The sequence below is a fragment of the Xenopus tropicalis genome, chromosome 5 (genome assembly GCF_000004195.4).
Source record: "Xenopus tropicalis strain Nigerian chromosome 5, UCB_Xtro_10.0, whole genome shotgun sequence".
NCBI lineage: Eukaryota > Metazoa > Chordata > Amphibia > Anura > Pipidae > Xenopus > Xenopus tropicalis.
Window position 1 is genome coordinate 30,069,755 of NC_030681.2, and position 21,195 is coordinate 30,090,949.

Genomic DNA, 21,195 nt, shown 5'->3' on the forward strand with positions numbered 1-21,195 from the left:
AAATGGAGCTCTGCTTGGAAAGCAGCCTGCAGCCAAAGAGGAAGTCACACCCTCCTGCCAGACACTATATCAGTCTGCAGGGGGCGTGTACAACCAGGCTAAACCTATAAGAGATAGTGTTTTAACTGTAACCTGAGCACCTTTTGCCCAATAACAATAAATGTGTGAAGAGGTACAGTAGTGTTTAAAGCCATAGCAAGCTTAACCCTATGGGTCCCTACATTTATATAAAACAATAATAGGTTTAGGAATGCCTCACGTATAGCACGGGTTTTAGGTGCAGTGGGAGACTAAATAGTCCCTGGGTCTATTTGCACAAAGACTATTAAAACTTCTCCTGTATTTTTCTAACAGAAGAGTCTTTCCCAGAGACAGCATGTATAGAGGTGAAAAAATTGTTGTGCATGGCAGCATAGTAATTTTGGTATAGTTACATGTACTTAATACCACCAACCACCAGATGTCACTGTAGGCAGGAAAGTACAAAAGGGGCAGTGACGCCCAGGTTCATGGTCTTGACTGGAGAGTGTGGCAGGAACAATACCATCTGCAGGAGGGCAAGTACCAGCAAGGACCAGTAGTGGAGGTTTAGTTAAGTAAAAATAAGTGTAAGTACTAGGTGCACGAAACAGACAGACAAGCGAGCAAGAGCAGCCAAACACCCCAACAAGGAGTTAAAGGGACTAGGCCCTAACAGATACCCCATTATTGAGGGAACCTAGTTGTAGTGGATGGACCAGGCATCAGGCCGAAACTGTTACGGAAAAAGTCCTGTCTTGAGGAGTGCAGAGGGGCACCTTGGGTAGTCCCGGACTGCTAGAGCAGACAAGTGGGGGAAGATAATCCAAAGGTAACAGTAGAGTCAATGAAGATGTCCCTAACTGGGAAGGTGGCCCATTGATATAACTCTTACTGTAAGTTGGAAAGTGCAAATGGTTTTGTTGAATGACTGTGCATACTCTGGTGCGCAAATGTGAAATAAATGTATGAAGTTGAAGGAAGGGTGTCTGCACTTTATTTGGAAAATTACCAGCTATAGATATAGTGATTTTCTCTAGACCCCTGCCTGCCCCTCCAACAAGCAGTAAGACATTGGCACCACTAAAGAAAACATCTCTCAGAAACCTTTACGAATGAATGTAGCTATGGAGTTCCCCTACAACCCATTGTGGTTAACTGACCCAGGAGATATAAATGTAACTCTGTGTGGGTCTTTTTTATATTATAAAAGGTGTTTTTTTATTTCTTTTTGTTTGCCTTGAGAACAAAGTGTGCATTTGTGAATCCACTGGAAAAATACCTGCTTACTGTATATAATTATTATTTTCATTATTACCACAATCAGAAATTGAAAAGAATGTGCTTTCCAAGACTAAAATTAGACAGACTTGTTTATCTTTCACAAATGAAAGAGCAGTTTAAGTTGTTCCCTAATTAGATGTTTATAATGCAGAGCGTGGCAATTAAATTGGTAAGGGGTTGTTTGTATCCATTGCTTGGCATTGTAGGAACCTAATATTGCCAACAGTAGAATAAAAATTCAGTGCCTTTTTAGCTGACAGCAGATCATAACACAATTTAGAAATCCCTTTAAAATGTACCAAATGCACAGTTTTCTGCAATGGCCAACATGAGATCTCTACACTTACAGCCCGGATTTCTAAAACTGCCACACCAGATCTTAGAAGATATTAGTGTCATCTTCGTTCTGACTTCTATTGTAATACATTATAGGACGTATTCACAACCACAAGTGCATTGCGTAAAGTGTAATTTTAGATGGAATTTGCCATTTCCAATTCAGAAGGCTTGCTGACAGCCCTGAATAGTGTCAATACATGCAACACTTGAGTCAATCTTTCAATGTTCAAGTTATGGTGGTTAATGAACCTTCTTATGTTATGAATTCATTGCCAGACCTGGTATTTAAGTTTCCTTGTTAATTCACAATCTCTGCTTGGTTTGCTTCCAGCTATCTACTGAATATCTCACCTCTGATACTTATATCTCACCTATGATACTTATATCTCACTTCTGATACTTGCTTATTGGGCAATGCCATGGCAGGTTTGTTTTGTTTCTGCAGGGTCATGTAACTAAGGTAGAAAAGAAAAAGTGCACTAGGACTTCCATTTTTTTTGTTTTATGGAAAAATAGAACAGGAATAAACAACTGTAACATCAGCAATTATTAATAAGCAATTTGTCAAGTATCAAGGAACTCACAGTATACAACTAAACAATACTGATATGGTATCTGCTTTTTGCTAGGGGATAGTGTAACTATCTTTTGTTTCATTGCTGCTGCTCCAGGGCATACATTTTCCATTTATAATTGCCCAAGGATGAGCTTGGGATATTATGACCTATTACTATATGCCTAAGCCTACTAAACTGTCTTGTCTGCTAAAACCCTTTGTAGGTTTGTTTGTTAAGAGAAAACTCTCAATGTTGAGTCCACCAATCACTCTATAACTAAGGAGATTTGTATGTGAATAGCATAGGTGGATACATCTGATTGAATTCCATGCATGTTAGCACTTATTAAGGGTTAAGGGGTCTTGGACATTATCCAGGGTCAGACTGGGCCAGTGGAGCACCAGGAAAAAACCCGGTGGTGCCCTGTTCTCGTGGGACCCTAGTAACCCAGGCCCATTCAACCCCTCCGACGATAACTATGGGCTCCTGCGAAAGTGCAGTACGTGGCGGTGGGGGGGGGGGGAGCAGCTGGACTGGGGTGGGAGGCCCCCAGGTGGCAGCGCTGGTGGGCCCCGGACACTCTAGTCTGGTGTTGAATAGCTCAACTGCAGCACTCGTCAATGCCCGGCATATTTTTTACAATTTTTTTTAGAATTCACTTCAGTTCAATGTTAAAAAATATATGGAACTTTGATTTTTGTAGTGTTTGTTTTTTTCCCACAAATTAACACAAGCACATAATGTTAAATGCAAATGTATTTTAGTATTTGTTGATATTCTGTTGTTGTATCAATCCCTGGCTGTTCTATGATCTCATGGTTCTCATTGGTTCCCAATGTTCTTAGACTTGATTCCTACACAAGTACTACTATAGAAATAAAAATATATACAAACATACATACATACTTACTAAAACATAGATTTCCTTAAATATTGGGTAAGGCAACAGAATAACTGCGGCCTATTTGATTTTTTGGGAATCTTCTCAATCACTTAAAAAACAGTAAAATAATATATCTGGCATAGATGTATTTATATATGTATCTTATTAGAAGGTACCAGACTGATGAAGGTTTTCTTCTTTTTTATTTCAGCCATGGGACACGATGTGCAGGAGAAGTGTCAGCTGCAGCCAACAACAATATATGTGGCGTCGGAGTGGCTTATAACTCTAAAGTGGCAGGTACAATACAGATATGTGTATATACAGAATATTGCATAGTATAGGTTAATGTTAGTAAGCCATACATTGCCACCTAGTGTCTATGAAACAAAAATGCAGAGAAGAGTATTTTGGGGGATTTTCTACCTACTCCACTCCATTTATTCAAGCTGAAACAAATTATAATTTAATATTCAGGGACTTGTTAATTCAATATTTTATTAGTTTTAAGGTTATTTGTACATGGAATTGCTTTTGAAAGGGCTGTATACATTGTCTGCACTGCTGGCTCTGCCTCCAGAAAAATGGAGCAGGAGAAATAGGACAAACAGAGGACAACTGACTTAAGCTTTTATTAAGGGAATATAATCAAGGATGCTGCCCAAGTAGGCTGCATCTCTGGCTAGGATGTAATAACGTTCAGTGAAGATTTCAAGGTCATTTAGAGGGACATTAGGTTCAGCTACAGGGAGAGGGAATCCATGGCATACTACCACTTATTGTGCTAGGCCAGCCCAGACCCAGAATACATGGCAAACTAAAATAAATACACATGTATCAGAGTAAACTTTAAGGTTTATATTGTTACAGTTAAATATACTTTTTTAGTTGGGAACTAGACAGATGCATTCGTTTTCAGTTTCCAGTGAAGTTGGAGGTCCAAAGGCTTTAAGACGACATAAGGTACTTGGGCAATGCGAAAGGCCTCCTTCACCCGATTAACATTGTTAATTGTTAGCAGTAACCAACAGCAACCAATAAGATGCTTACTTTTAAACAGATTACCAGTAAATTAAACCTGCTAATTTGTAGCCATGGGATTACTGCACCTGGGAAAACTTTGTACCTTTTATTACATAACCCCCTAGTAACCAAGATTTGAAACAGCTTTTTGCAAGGCCTGTGGCTGCAGTTTATCCTGGAAGTATAGTTATCTGGTGGGGTAGTCCTATAATAGTGGCCTATAGGCCACTGAGCTAAGAGGTTGGGATCCTCATTGAGTGGGCAGTGGGGTATTGACCCAAGTGAGAATGGTGGGCCAAATCCAATGAATCGATCCTGGGGATAGCAGATCGATTACAGGGTGGGGTATGTGCAAACCCTCTGGCCACGGACCACCCTACATAATTTTCTGCATTAATACTTGAGCCCAATAGAATAATGAAGAGGAAATCTTATTATTAAAAAACATATTTCACAGCATTGTACAATGAATTGGTGTATACATGAAACATACAAAAACAACCAATAACCAATACAAAAGGTAAAAAGGGCCCTGCCCAGAAAAGCTAATACAGGCTAATACACTGGCCTGTAGGCTCAATCAAGAGTGAGAAAAATGTCCACCCCCTACATGGATACCTAAACAAGGTTCTCCTTTAAACTTTAATAGGCATTCGAATGCTGGACCAGCCCTTCATGACTGATATCATAGAAGCTTCATCCATCAGTCATATGCCCCAGGTTATAGACATATACAGTGCAAGCTGGGGTCCTACTGACGATGGCAAAACAGTTGATGGACCAAGAGAACTAACTTTACAGGCAATGGCAGATGGTGTGAACAAGGTAATTTATTCTTATTAACAGTAAAGTCTCCATGGAGTTGCAATGAAAAAAAGCAGTTATAGGATCATTCTCTAATTCTGAGGTGAACTAAGGACTCCGCTCTTAATCAAAAACGAATTCTTGGCACAGAATATAATCTGCATTTTATGAAAGAAATTGAAAAAAATCAACAGACCATTCTTTAATATTCTTTGATTCCCAGGGAGTTTCATGATCATCTTCTAAGATATTTTATTAGTCTTGGATTTGTTCATATTTTACTTAATTTAACTAAAGTAATTACTCTTGTAGAAAGTTTGGTATAAAAAAAATTCCCAAATTTTTTTGTGCCGATATTGAAAGCCCTCATAGCCATTGTGGAATAACACAAACTACAGTATAATTAACTCTAGTCTAGAGCAGCATCACGTTCCACTATGCATTCCAGCATTCACGTTCTATCTACATCTATCTATCTATCTATCTATCTATCTATCTATCTATCTATCTATCTATCTATCATCTATCTTAATTGGCCTTTATATTGAGGTCCTATAGACATGCTGAGTAGTAATGAGCAAATCTGTCCCATTTCGCTTCACCATAAAATTCGCGAAACGGCAAGAAAATTCACAAGACAGCGAAAAATGCGTGAAGCACATTTGTCAGAAGATTTTTTTTTTTTGCCTGTGTCTTTTTTGTTGCCCGCGGGTATTTTTTTTGTCGCCCGCACTTTTTTGACGTGACCGCACCTTTTTTTTTGCTGCGACCAGGCTTTTTTTGCTGTGACCGCGCCATTTTTGACACAACCACACCCAAGTTGACGCGCGCCCAATTTGACATGCAACAAAAACAAAACCATGCGGAAATTTTTCCGCGTCAAATTTTCATGGAAGTTTCGCAAAACAATTTGCCAATGGCGAAATGCAGAAATTTTCTGCGAATCTATGCCTGGTGAAAAAATTCACTCATCACTAATGCTGAGTTCTAGTCTTCACACCCATAGGGAACATTGTAAGGAAAGCCCTAACATACTGTTAGCCACATGCTATTACCCAAATGTAACAAATGATTGCTTCATTTTTATTTTTATAGGGTCGTGGTGGGAAGGGAAGTATCTATGTGTGGGCATCTGGAGATGGAGGAAGTTATGATGACTGCAACTGTGATGGCTATGCATCAAGCATGTGGACTATTTCAATAAACTCTGCTATTAATGATGGACGCACTGCTCTGTACGATGAAAGTTGCTCCTCAACTCTGGCCTCTACCTTCAGCAACGGTAGAAAACGAAATCCCGAAGCTGGTGTGGTAAGAACAACTACACTTACATTAAATCTGTCAACTCACACTTTTAAAATTTGGAATTAAGTGAAAGATTCTGTATAAAACAATGCGCACAACTTTTTTTTTTACTTGCATCTTTTTTTTAAGCGTGCAACAATTTTTCGTTGTGCAGGCGACAACTATTTGTCATGTGGTAAATTTTGACACCCGTTTCACGTAAAAATCTGCCAATGGCAAACTGCGGAAATTCGCCGCAAATCTATGCCTGGAGAATTATTTCACCCACCACTAAACATGAACCATATCAGGATGAAAGAAAAGCTTTGCATTGCTACAAGCTAGTTTTGGTTACTACTACCCTGGCCTTGAGTGCAGAGCCCCCCGTTTGGCTGTAGCAGTAGTTCTTTGTTTTTCTGTGCTGTAGAGCTATATCTTACTGCTCTCCCACCAGTAACTCCCTTTTACTACCATGCCATTCCCATGTAAAAGTCTATAAGAACCCTGTGATTTCTTAGTTCTGAATCTTGGTGGGTTCAAAATCCATGGAGCTCATGTAAAAAAACTTGGTCTTTTACCTCGACTTGTGACTGCTATATAAATATTGTACTTAATATGTCACTGCTTCAAAAACAACATAAGAGAGGTGGGTTGAAGATATACTGTATATAGATACCTAAAGGAAGCAAGTCGCCCCAGTAGCTGATTTTGACATTAATAACTGAGAAAGTTAAACTGATGTGAGGTTTGCCAAAGACATGAGTCAAATGAGAGTTGAACTTGCTTCTGAATAATTTCACTGCATAACTAGCCCATACATTTTTAATGTGTGCTTTCAGGCTACAACAGACTTGTATGGAAACTGCACTTTGCGTCATTCAGGAACATCTGCAGCAGCACCAGAAGCAGCTGGAGTATTTGCATTGGCCCTGGAGGCTAAGTATGTTAATCTGACCTTCTTTGCTAACGTTGTTTGTGTATAAATGGGGATGAGATTAATGAAAGGGATGAAATCAACAGAACAAAGTATTTTTTCCCAGGTAATTATAATGTAAACTAGGAGAACAATCAATAAATAATACATTAGTGTACGTGTGTGCGTGGGTCACATCCAAGCCCAAGACTTCAGGACGGTGAAAATTCAGTACTATCAAGTGAGCCATTGTACAGTTAGAAACCTTTTATCTATAATTCATAAACTACTTTCACCACTATGCATTTATGATCTTAAAGAGAAATGAACCCGCATATGAGTTTTTAAGTAGAATCCCCTGCTGCCTCCCCAGCTGCATAAACCAGACTGCCAAACAGTTGCCCCAAAGGCAAAAGTGCACAGTGACCTTCCAGGAACAAACACAGGCAACATGGCACATTTACAAAAGCACAAACGCTCGAGCGTTCATGCGAATGCTCCATGCGTATTTTTGTCGATTTTTTCGGGCGTCCGCACGACTTTTTTGTACGCCGCACGACTTTTTTGGACGTTTGCACGAAAAAATCGGAAAGGTTTTACCGCTGTTTACAATTGTTCGGTATGAAAATTTTGTGACTTTCGGATCGCCAATACGATATTATCGTGACTAATACGATTTTTTCGTAAGCATTTTCGTGATATTTGCGATCTTCAGAAATTTTCATTTCCAATCCGATTTTTTCCCATTCGTGATTCGGATTCGTGGATTAGTAAATGTGCCCTTAATTGTACAGCTCTGCTGAATATGTTGGCGCTTTATTAAACAGTGTTATATGTCTAAGCACAAAGCTGTGTTGTTCACAATGACATTGGAGTTTTTTCTAAATATATAAAACTATTAATTATATGCATGGTGCTCTAAAGTAGAGAAACTCTACTGAAGCCCTAGGTCACAAGCTTTACAGATAATACTATACTGGAATGGTTTGTCCAAGTATAACAGGAAAGAAATTAAGTAATTAGAATTGCTTGCTTAATTTTGCCATTATATGCTCTTATAGATACATCTTATAGCCTAATTTATACTTGGGTTTAACACATCACATATCCGTTAATGCAGTTTATTTCATTGAACCTTTTACGCCAAAGATATGGTTTTAGTATCATCAGAAGGAATGGGTAGGAAATAAATAGCTGTAATGCATCAGTAACAAGTTGAATCTGCCTTTTAATATATGTTAATGTCGTGTAGTCCTTAGTGTAACATATTTTGGTATTGCAATAGCCCAGGTCTGACATGGAGGGACCTGCAGCATCTGACAGTGCTGACTTCAAAAAGGAATCAGCTTCACGATGAAGTGCACAAATGGCGCAGAAATGGAGTTGGCTTGGAATTCAATCATTTGTTCGGCTATGGCGTTCTTGATGCTGGAGCGATGGTTAAAATGGCCAATGAGTGGAAAACTGTTCCAGAAAGGTTTCATTGCATTGGGGGAGCCATACAAGAGCCAAGGTAAATACAACTGATAATGTGTCATGTTTGTCTGACCCTTTTTTCTAAAGAAAAACCATTGAGCTCTTATGGTTAAAAGGCCAGTTTTAAAACCTTTTATTAACGTTAAGGGATACTGTCATGATTTTTATGGTACACTTTTATTTCTAATTTATACTCTTTACATAGGAAATAATTCACCAATTAATGTATTTTGTTTTAGCTGTAATATTGGTGTGTAGGCGCCATCTCAGTGCATTGTGCCTGAGTCTGAGCTTTCAGAAGGAGTCAGTGCTACACATTAGAACTTCTTTCAGGTTTCTCCTACTCCCATGTAACTGGAGGAGTCCCAAGCCGGACTTGGATTTGTTACTATTGAGTGCTATTCTGATACCTACTGGGAGCTGCTATCTTGCTCCCTTCCCATTGTTCTCCTGATCAGGTGCTGGGAGGGGGGTGATATCACTCCAACCTGCAGCACAGCAGTAAAGTGTGACTGAAGTTTATCAGAGCACAAGTCACATGGCTGTGGCACCCTGGGAAATGAAGAATATGGCTAGCCCCATGTGAAATTTCAAAATTAAACATAAAAAAAAACTGTTTGTGTTTTAGAAAACAGATTTCAATGCAGGATTCTGCCGGAGAAGCGCTAATAACTGATGTATTTTGAAAAACACATGTTTTCCCATGACAGCATTCCTTTAATATTACCCCCCCCAAAAGATACATGAGACAGATAATTTGTGGTACATTTTTACATTTCATATCAGTTATAGAAGAGCACATAAAGGAAGGAGGTGCAGTAGCTGACCATAACAAATACGATAAGATTAAAATAACAAATAAACCTATATTTTTTGGTTGCTGGGGCTAGACACCCTGACAACTTGATACAATTTCAAAGTTTAGGTTAAAAGGAGGCAGAATAGGAAGAGTAATAATTCAAAAACACATACATTTGAAATGAAGACCAGCTGGAAAGTGGCTTAGAATAGGTCCATCTGTACCATAATTAATAAATAAAAGTTTATTTGAAGATGAACTGCCCATCACAAACAGAGCAGGGGAGCTGGGAACACTACCATAAATTCACAGAGTTATGATATATAAGTGTGAATCCAACATTCACAGGCTTTGTAAACATGTCATAGGTGCTACTTGGATCCATGTAACCAGGGTATGTTTTCTTCACATTTTCTTTTTGCAGCCATGTTTGTGGCACAGTATTCTAAAAATACAGAACTGCTGATTTAATCCCCATTCTCAAGCCATTGACATTATCAGCTATTAAGCCTGCCATCTTTCCACACAACATCCTACAATCACTTAGTTTGCCATAGTCATTAACATGTTATTTAGTAACAGGTAATTGTTCTCTTGGTTCGTAATAGGCTTTCAGAATTATTGTCTATATTTAGCCCTGCAAGCATTTTCCATAGCGCACCGTAGCAACCCTGCCAATTAGTGAAAACAACCAGGGAAGGTTTTGCAGTCTACAACAATAGTTGTTAGGAATCGCATTAATATTTCAATAGTTCAAGTAACCCTATTGGCATTAGAAGGAGAATGGGAATTATTTTGTGTAATTATATGAAATTGTAGAGCCCATGACAACTCAAACTGATTAAAAATGAACTTAAAATAAGGGTAATTTTATTAGAATGAATGTGAGTAAATTGTCAAATTTTCAATCCTGTTGAATTGCTGAATCAACCAGTATCCAAGGTACATGATTATCGACCATACATACATCTTTATATATGAAAAAAAATTGAATGCCAAGTTATTTTGTGTATATATATTTTTGGTGCGTGTATAGCCAGCTGTACCAATATGGAGAGTAATTGGGTCTATGTCAGTGATCCCCAACCAGTGGCTCGGGGGCAACATGTTGCTCACCAACCCCTTGGATGTTGTTCCCAGTGCCCCCAAACCAGTAGTTGTGTTGGGTTGAAAACCCCACAGACTGTTCTTCCACTTTGGCTTATTCTTCCGCTTTTTCTTCTTCTTAGCGCCCCCCATTCTCTAAATGCTACTCCTCCTACAGTTTTAGGGGTACAACACCCAAACTCCCCACACTTCTTCACCCTATAGCGGAGCAGGTTGCTTGTGCTTTTCTAAGCGATCCGGCCCCCCGTATTTTTGTAGCGCCGTTCCGAACCCCCCAATTTTCCCATTGACTTTGACAGGGAAGATTTTCAAACTGCTGCCATTCTTACAGCTTTGAAGTTACACCCCCCCCAAACTTGAATAACATAATCATGGGGTCACCCCGAATGAAACAGCAACATTTGTTGGATGACCCTAATGTGGGAAGGGCCAACAACAGCCAATCAAGTTTCACCCATTGACTTTAATGGGGAAATTGAAACTGCTGCCAATCTTACAGCTTTGAGGCTGCACCCCCCAAACATGAATCTCATAGTCATAGGGTCAGCCTGAATGACCATCTATTTCTCCTCTTCATTTCCATTTAGAAATAGGTAATGGCCATATAGCAGGCCATTTGGTAAAGGGCAGGAGGGCCCACTGACACCTGGGCCCACCGGGAGTAGGTCAGTAGAGGAGCATAAGAAGCTGGTCGCTTGGTATCTAGAGATAAGTTCAGAGATCTAGGGTGGAGCAGGGTTATGAACTGCTTTGAATGTAAGAGTCATGAGTTTGAATTTTATCCTGGATGGTAGGGGAAGCCAGGGGAGAGCTTAGTCTCTAATTGCATCTATTGAATAGAGATGTATACTCCTGTACTGTAGCTTGCTGGGTGCCCACTACAATGTGTTTTAAAGTGCATTAGTAACAATCCATGAAAAGTAATGTCTGTTTCTAGATGGCAAACCCAACAGCCAGAAACATTGTCCTCAAAGTACAGTGGAGGCAAAGGGGCAGCAAATACTTTCTAACTAGAGAGACTTGTATCAAATAGCAATGTAGCAGCCATTACAAAGAGAAGAACTAGGCTGCATTGCTTTTTGAATCTGCTTCTAAGTTCTGGCTTCAGAAAAGAAAATATGGATCCTAATATCTCTCTTTCTCTCCCCAGTTTGATGGCCATGCTTTATAAATATCAACTGGCAAAGTCCACAGAAGTGTTAAACTGGTTACACACTAACCCACTGGCCAGTTCAACATGCTTAATATGTGTTTCAAAAAGCATCAGTTAATAGAGCTTCTCCTGCAGAATCCTGCATTGAAATCTGTGTGTTTTCCCATTCCAGATTCCCTTAAAAACTACCGTTCTACCTATTACAGTATTGCACTAGAGTCCCTGATTTTCTTATTAAATCCTTTACAATAAATCAACTAAGAACTTGCTATGCCACAAAGATTAGTAGTGATTAGTGTGCAAAGTAATGCTTCAGAGCAAATGCACCACGCAGCATGGATTAGAAGCTGAAGATGATTTTGATTTAGAGCATTAATAGACAGAACACTGGGGGCTATGTAAAAAAAGTGACTAAGTTTGCCCAGGAGCAATTACCCATAGCAACCAATCAGCATTTAGAATTGCTGGTCACCTATTTAAAAGCAAACATCTTAGTGGTTGCTATGGGTTACTGCTACTGGGCAAACAGTGATTGTTTTACATATGTCGCATCCTTCCATTTATATTGTTCACAGATGTCCAGGGTATGATAAGTATTTAACATACATTGACCAGCCAATGAATAGATGGGCCAATGACTTCAAGAAGAAAAGTAAAAGTCATTTGCCAGATCTGTAGGGGGTAGAAAAGTTGTCAAAAAAAAGTGCAAGAGTGCAGATAAGCGCAGAATGAAATATTTGCATGTCGCAGGAAACACATCTGCTGGTTGTGGACAAATAAAAAGAAAAAAAAAAAGGCAAACAGAACAAACTCCTCTTATTTAGTTTAATTGTAACTACAGCCCATCAGTTTGCCCAGATGCAGCCCCTTTCCACCTGCTCATGTGAACAGAACACATGTTGCCCATCTTAACTCGGCATAAGGTGACAATTAAAGAGATTTCATTGTTCCCTCCACCTTCATATCACTGGCAAACAGTCTCAGTGTTTTTAGTTATTATAGAGATCTGGAAAAGGCTGAAACCCCTCTAACATCAGTCTGACCACCCAGGGATATTTGATCAAATAACTTTCACATTATAATAGCCTTTGATGAGACCCATCATGTCTGGCACTATCAGGTCCTAGGGGGCATCTTGCAAAGGGCAAGACGCATTTGGACACAAATTGTCATGTTTTTCCCCCCCCCATGTATAATATAAGGTTGAAGGGAGTTGTTGCTGGCAGGAGGAGGGCCGTACCATAGTATCCAACAGCTAGTGTTTTAATGGAGACTGTTACACAGTAGAAGCTGTGTGGAAATAAAAGTGCTGGGAATGAGACAACTGCTGATATTGGGGCACAGTATAACCTTCCAGTTTGGGGCAGCGCCACTAAACACACACTTGGGCTGCTGCTACTGCACAGTTCTGTTTGTCACTTACAGTTATGGCTGTTTCTTGTGGGAGAGGGAAAGGACTTGCCCAGCCCTCATTAAAACAGTAAAACACATTGTAAACCAATTGTATATTTGACATTATACAGTTAAAGGAAGGGGGAATATGATACTAGGAGAAAAGGCTGCATTTTGTTATACTGTCAGCCCCAGTGTTGCTCCATAGAACAAGTAGCCCTATCTGAAAGCTGCACTGATGACATCATGAGCTGTAAAAGACAAGATTACTATATGGGCAGTCAGTTAACTGGGCAGCACGGTGGCGCAGTGAGTAGCACTGTCGCCTTACAGAAGCACTGGTCACGAGTTCAATCCTGGCCAGGGCACTGTCTGTAAGGAGTTTAAGTGTATGTTCTCCCCGTGCCTGCGTGGGTTTCCTCCGGGTTCTCCGGTTTCCTCCCACACTCCAAAAACATACAGATAGGTTCCCCCTTCCCTTAGTGTGTGAATGTGTGAGTGAGTGATAAGCCAGTATGAATAATCTCCATGGTCGTGGAGGACTATACTGGCTTGAGTGAATGGGAGCCAGTATGAATAATCTCCATGGTTGTGGAGGACTATACTGGCTTGAGTGAATGGGAGCCAGTATGAATAATCTCCATGGTTGTGGAGGACTATACTGGCTCGAGTGAATGTTTTGCAAAACAGTCAATGGGCCCTTTCTATCATATGGGTTGTTTTGCAAAATGAAATTTCAACATGCAACAAAATTTACCTAATTTATCTATATTTCTGGAGTTCATATAATACTTTTTTTGAAAAATTTACATTCATATATTTTCATAAAGGACATGTCAACCCCAAAAATATTTTTTTGCCTCATAAAAGAAAACATAATTCAAAGCAACTTTCCAATATCAATTTGTTAAACATTATTAGTGCTTTAATAGTTATTGTGTTGGGTTGGAAACCCCACAGACTGTTCTTCCACTTTAGCTTATTCTTCCGCTTCTTCTTCTTAGCGCCCCCCATTTTCTAAACGCTACTCCTCCTACAGTTTTAGGGGTACAACACCCAAACTCCCCACACTTCTTCGCCCTATAGCGGAGCAGGTTGCATGTGCTTTTCTAAGCGATCCTGCCCCCCGTCTTTTTGTGGAGCTGCTCCAAACACCCCAATTTTCCCATTGACTTTGACAGGGAAGATTTTCAAACTGCTGCCACAATTACAGCTTTGAGGCTACAGCCCCCAAACTTGAATAACATAATCATGGGGTAACCCCGAATGAAACAGCGACATTTGTTGGATGACCCTAAAGTGGGAAGGGCCAACAACAGCCAATCAAGTTTCACCCATTGACTTTAATGGGGAAATTGAAACCGCTGCCAACCTTACAGCTTTAAGGCTACACTCCCCAAACTTGAATCACACAGTCATGGGGTCAGCCTGAATGAAAATATGATGATTGCTGGATGCCCAAAAGTGGGTGGAGCTGTAACAGCCAATCAGATTTTATCTATTGATTTGAAGAAAATTCAACCTGCTGCCATTCTCACAGTATTAACACCAGGGTCCCCAAACTTTTTACACTTGGTCACTAGAGGACTGCAGTTTTTGTTTTGAAAAGTGGGTGGAGCCACCAACAGCCAATCAAATTTCACCTATTGATTTTTATTGGTTTGATGCCAGAGTTCTCAAACTTTGCAGTCAGTCACTGGGTGACTATGCATTCAAGTATTTTTAAAAAAAAAATGCAATGTGGGAGGGGCCAACAACAGCCAATCAAATTTTACCAATTGACTTTTATGGGGAAATTGAAACTGCTGCCGATCTTACAGCTTTGAGGCTGAACCCCCAAACTTGAATCTCATAGTCATGGGGTCAGCCTGAATGAAAATATGATGATTGTTGGATGCCCCAAAGTGGGCGGAGCTGTGAACAGCCAATCAGATTTTACCTATTGACTTGGCGGAAATCCAACCTGCTGCCATTCTCACAGTAATAACACTGGGGCCCCAAAACTTTGCAGACTTAGGCATCAGGTAACTGCGGTTAAAGGTTAGAAAAAGTGGGTGGAGCCACCAACAGCCAATCAGAGTTTACCTATTGACTTTCAATGGGAAATTTCAGCCTGCTGTCATTCTCACAGTATTAACACCAGGGTCACTAGGGGACTGCATTTTTAGGCTTTAAAAAGTGGGTGGAGCCACCAACAGCTTCAGACTTCACCTATTGAATATTTTATTGTTTAAATTTAAAATGCTGCCTTTCTCACACTATTTATCAGTCAGTCATTGGATGACTACATATTCAGGGTTAGAACAAGTGCGTGGAGCCACCAACAGCCAATCCATTTCCACCCATTAGATTTCATTGGTTTATATTTAAACTGATGCCATTATTTGAATATTAATTGCAGGGTTGTTAAACTTTCCAGAGTTGGTCACTGGGTATTTGCCGTTCAAAGTTAGAAAAAAGTGGGTAGAGCCACCAACAGCCAATCACATTTCACCTATTTACTTTCAATGGTTAAGGGGTATAGTTATCATACTGTGTAAAAAGTGGAGAGAAGCATTACCGGTGATGTTGCCCAGGGCAACCAATCAGCAATTAGATTTCAACAGTTAGAAAATGAAAGCAAAGCATCTGATTGGCTGCTATGAGCAGAATCACTGGTGATGTTTTACTCCACTTTTTACACATCATGATAAATATACCTCTATGTAAAAATGCTGTCAGTCTCACAATTTTTATGCCTGAGTCCCCAAAATTTGCAAAGTTGGTCACTGGGGGACTGCAGTTCAAAAATAGGAAAAGTGGGTTGGGCCACTAACAGCCAATCAGATTTCATCCATTGAATTTTATTGGTTTAAATTTAAAATGCTGCCATTCTCACACTATTTATGCCAGAGTGCCCACTGTTTGACTTCGACTCAAGGTTAAAAAAAGGGGGCGGGGTCACAACCACCAATCACAATTCACCTATTGACTTTTATTGGTTTAAATTTTAACTGCTGCCGTTCTTTAACTATTAATCCTAGGGTCACGAAACTTTGCAGAGTTAGTCACTGGGTAACTGCAGTTCCAGGTTAGAAAAAGGGGGTGGAGCCACCAACCGCCAATCAGATGTCACTCGTTGGCTTTCAGTGGGGAAATTTAAGTTGCTGCCATTCAGACAATATTAAAACCAGGGTCCCCAAACTTTGCACAGTGGTTTTTACTATATAACTGTGGCCCAAGGTTAGAGAAAGTGGGCAGAGCCCACTTAGTGACTTCATGTTTTTCAACCCAACATGAAGTTTGTTCTCAAACTTACTTTTCTAGTTAGTTTTGAATTCCTGACTTGGGGGCAAGTTTTGGTTAAATAAAAACAAGATTTACTACCAAATAAAGCCCCCTGTAATCTGATAGTGTGCATAGAGGCCCCTAATAGCCAATCTTAGCCCTTATTTGGCTCCTCCATGAACTTTTATGATGCTTGTGTTGCTCTCCAAGTCTTTTTACATTTGACTGTGGCTCACACATAAGAAAGTTTGGGGACCCCTGGTCTATGTAAATCATGGAATCATTTGAATCAATGGGTGTTTTTTCTCTGTGTGTATAAATTCATTAAATGCACTGGAGTCAATGGGTGTTTTTCTCACACTAAAGTCATAGGAATCAATCTGTAAATCTTGATAAATAGGCCTCTAAGTGTGAATACATTCAAAGATATTTAATACATCATTTTCACCCATAGGAGAATACCTTCTGATGGGAAGCTGATCCTTACCCTTTCAACTGATGCATGCGAAGGAAAGGAAAACTTTGTCCGATACCTAGAACACGTTCAAGCAGTTATAACAGTCAATTCCACTCGCCGAGGAGACTTGAACATCAACATGACATCGCCAATGGGAACTAAGTCTATTTTATTAAGTCGTCGTCCTAGGGATGATGACTCAAAGGTTGGTTTTGATAAATGGCCATTTATGACAACACACACATGGGGGGAAGATCCGAGAGGAACTTGGGTTCTTGAAGTTGGGTTTGTTGGGAGCATGCCAGAGAAAGGTGTTTTAAAAGAATGGACACTGATGTTACATGGCACTCAAAGTGCCCCCTATATAGACCAAATAGTTAGAGATTATCAGTCTAAATTAGCAATGTCCAAGAAAGAAGAGCTGGAGGAGGAACTAGATGAAGCAGTAGAGAGAAGTCTCAAGAGCCTGTTAAGCAAGAACTAGCACTATTCTGCATGTCTGTAAGAAGTTTCCGTTCTCCATTATTTTCTGTTAATCTTTTGAGCACCTACATTTCTGTACTAAGTATCATTTCCTTGCTGTGTTACAGTGAATGGAAACTTTCTAGGTATATTCTTTTGTGTAGAATAAAATAAATATATATATATTTTTACAATTTGACCCCTAATAACAATTTCAAATTCTAATATGCAATCTGTGCCAGTGTATTATTTTTTTGTTTGCTTCATAATATTTTCGATCGTTGCTGAGCAACAGAAACCAAGACAATATTTCTCATACACTATGAAACAGCGCTACACGATTTTTAAGTTTTACAGGATACTACTTTGAAATTGTGTATACAAATGAATTTTGATACAAACTACAAGAATTCCAGTTCTTAATACTCAAACGTCTCTTAGATACATATAATCATGCAATTAGAGATTGAAATATATTATATTGTTTATTTTGAATTTAAAGTTAACTTTTAGCATGTCATAGTATGGCCAAATGCAAGCAACCTTTCAATTAATCTTTATTAGTTATTCTTTATAGTTTTTCAAGTATTTCCCTTCCTCTTCCGGCTTCCAACTTTCAAAGTGGGGGTCACTGACCCCGGCAGCCAAAAACGTTTGCTCTCCTGTGGCTAAAATTCATTGTTATTGTTACTTTTTATTACTTCTGTTTCTATTCAGTTCTTCTCATATAAATATATCAGTCTCTCATTTAAACCACTCCCTAGTTGCTAAGGTTATTGGAGCCATAGCAACCAGATAACTGCAGAAATTCCAAACTGGAGAGTTGCCCAATAAAATGTAAAACAATTAAAAAGCCACAAATAAGAAAAAATGAAGACCAACTGGAAATTGTTTTAGAAAATTACTTTGTACATCAGACTAAAAGTTAACTCAAAGGTGAACAATCCCTTTAATTGTTAAGCTACTATTTTCATCCAAGCACAATAAAAAAATAGTTAATTGGGGGTCCCATCCATTACAGTAGGGGCTAGGGCGCAAACCTAAAGGAACATACTATGTCAGGTAGCTTAGTGATGACCCAACCTGCAACCCTCTAGCCATTCAACTACAGCCACCAAACAACCACCAACCTGTAGGTTGGTCAACCCATATATATATAAAGAGAAAATAATATATACCCTATTTGTACAGTATTAGAATATTAGAAGTTCCATGACCATATAAAGGCACATAACCTCAGACCAAATGAATTTTAAAGGCCATGGACCTCTCTACCTCCCAATATATAAAGAGAGAATAATATATACCCTATTGTACAGTATTAGAATATTAGGAGTTCCATGACCATATAAAGGCAAATGACCTCAGACCAAATGAATTTTGGACCTCCAAGGTGTTTTTTATAAAAGACATTTCAGTGAGTCACAAGAGACATTGCTAAACACTGATTATAAATGATAACATCACTAAGCACTGTTCGTAAGGATATATTTTACAGGTTTATTGTGTCTTTTTTGTATTATGCTTTCTACTTTGTGCTTATTTCAACATTTTTTCCATCAAGGAAATCCCCCCTCTGCTCTACCCTAATTCCCCCTTGCTTATACATTGCCCCCAAGTAATGATACAAGGAATATCCCACACCATTCCCTCCATGTCTACTCTAATAAAGTATATGTATAAAGGTGTATTCAATTCAAAATTTTATATGTGGACAGATGTATTTTATTTGGAAATATTATAATAACCAAAGTATTTTGTGTCTAAGAAGAAAGAAACAATGGCCAGATGCATGTGTACTTGCTAAATAACAAAGAATATTTGTTTTCGGATTAAAAAAACCTGTGAAAATATCAGATGATCATGTAGAGCTGATTTGCATTCTTGTTTTGTTATTAAATGTCTTATGTAGCAAGAACAATTAAAATGTTGGTTTATATTTCTTAGAGATTATCAACAGTTTTCTTTCATTTGAATATACAAAAAATACGTTTTTTCCTATTTATTCATGCTCTTAGCCTTATTGTGAATTTCGAGCACAGAAATTGCTAAAAAGCAAGACAGAATGTTCTTCATCAAACTATACAGATAAGCCCCTTTGGTTCTTGTGTTTAACACAGAATAACTAAACTTACCCTTACTTACCCATACAAAGAAACCTGGTGGTTAAAGGGGACCTGTCACACTAAGAAATTATTCCAAATCTTTTTCTATCATGTTAATTGAGCAACATAAACTTTACTTACAGAATATAAATTATTTCAATTTTGTTTCCTTCAGTCTTGGGATCCACAGTTAGAGCACACAGGCAGGCACCATTTTGTGGACACTATTATTAAGGCGAGTTTTGTATCAACACAAAATATTGTTTATGTGCCAGAATGGGGGACCTAATGCCCAGGCCCATGCTCTAATTATAGAGCATGAGAAGGGAGGGGTAATGTGAGGAGTACAGTGCCATCTAGGAGGTGCAGAATGAAAAGTGAAAGCAATTGACTGCCCTGCCTCTACGTATGAGGCATAGAGGTGGGGCAGGCAATATATAATTGACAGCTCAGATTTTAAATGTATTTATAACAGGCTTGGATGTTTTATGAAAGAATGAATTTGGGTTTTATGTTTAATTTGCAAAGGATTTTTATCATACAGCTTTTTATGTGTCGGTGACAGGTCCCCTTTATTTAATGGAGACTAAAGTTCAAGGAGTAAAAAAAAAAAAGAATGAATAATGTGATGTTAATTTTGGTAACATTACCAGTGAAACCTAGGTAAAGAATAATTCAATGGGATTAATGAAAATTATATTAATCTTGTACATATGTAAATTCTATTAATTTGTGCTTTGTGATATAAAGGCTGCCAGAGACATCAGTGAAACGTACCCATCTGTACAAATTATAGTGATATTTATTATAGCAATAAACAAGGGACAAAAATAACAATAACACTAATAAGGCATATCATGCATTTATGGAAGAGCCTTCACAATAAATGTTGTTTCCTACTATATTTCACATGCCATGTATTGATATTATGTATACATATATATGGATCCAGTACAAATATAAATATATGAAGATATTTCAAAACGTTCTAAAGCGTGTCCTTCACAAATAGATCCCCCAAAATCTATGGTTTCTATCATTGATCACTGCCATCTGCCACATATATACATATTAGGGATTAGTAATAAACAAAACTTTTTGCCAGGCAGGGACTCGCAGAGAAATTCTGCAGTGAGGAAAAAGTCAAAGCAAAAAAGTTGGGTGCATCAAAAGAGTTGCACGAAAGCCACGTTTCGCAAATATTTTACAGTTTCACTAGTTTTTCCACAGGTTCACAAATTTTCTGCCAAATCAAAACGGGACAGATTCGCTCATCACTATTAGGCATCATTTACAACTGCAAGTATAGTTGCACTACTGCGTTTTTCCTTGCAGTCAGTTGCTTGGTAAACCCCGTTCATTAAAGCACTTAATGTAAAAATGCGCTCATTGCACCTCCATATAGTGCTTGGTGCTGCCTTCCGTTCCACTTGTTGACCAAGCGGTAGTTCTAGGGTTCCCTTTACACCCAGCGTCAATAGTCGAACCACACTGCCAGCTTAAGAATAAGGTGCAGATGTCACTCACATGCTGAATATTGGAAATGGCTACTGGCAGACTTCTGCACAATTGTGGCAGATTTGGGACAAATTTGTGTATTTTAACAAATCGGATGTGTGTATTTTAATAAATTGGATGCAGTTGCAATAGAAGCAGTGCACTTGCCTGAGATGCAATGCCCCCTTGCAACCACAATAATGTCAATGTCAAATTTCAACTCAAGATTTTCACATTTTTTTTGAGTTTGTATCTGAATTTTTTTATTCACGTGAGTTTTTCATTTTCACCTTTTTTAATAAACAAGAAAACATTCAAGTTTTTTTTAAAATTTTATTTGAAGTTGAAAAAAACTCTAAAATTCACAAACTCAAA

General features: G+C 38.7%; 1 protein-coding gene across 1 annotated transcript in view; it reads left to right on the top strand.

Moving 5' to 3' along the window:
- Positions 1 to 19,171, top strand: part of pcsk2 (proprotein convertase subtilisin/kexin type 2) — a 90,575-nt gene extending 71,404 nt beyond the window's left edge. The window contains exons 7-12 of the mRNA NM_001097191.1: positions 3,293 to 3,381; positions 4,754 to 4,929; positions 6,004 to 6,219; positions 7,032 to 7,132; positions 8,391 to 8,618; positions 16,754 to 19,171. Of these exons, the coding sequence (NP_001090660.1) occupies positions 3,293 to 3,381; positions 4,754 to 4,929; positions 6,004 to 6,219; positions 7,032 to 7,132; positions 8,391 to 8,618; positions 16,754 to 17,240 (1,297 nt within the window). The 3' untranslated portion in view covers positions 17,241 to 19,171. The remainder of the gene's footprint in view (positions 1 to 3,292; positions 3,382 to 4,753; positions 4,930 to 6,003; positions 6,220 to 7,031; positions 7,133 to 8,390; positions 8,619 to 16,753) is intronic.
- The last annotated feature ends 2,024 nt before the right edge of the window (positions 19,172 to 21,195 follow it).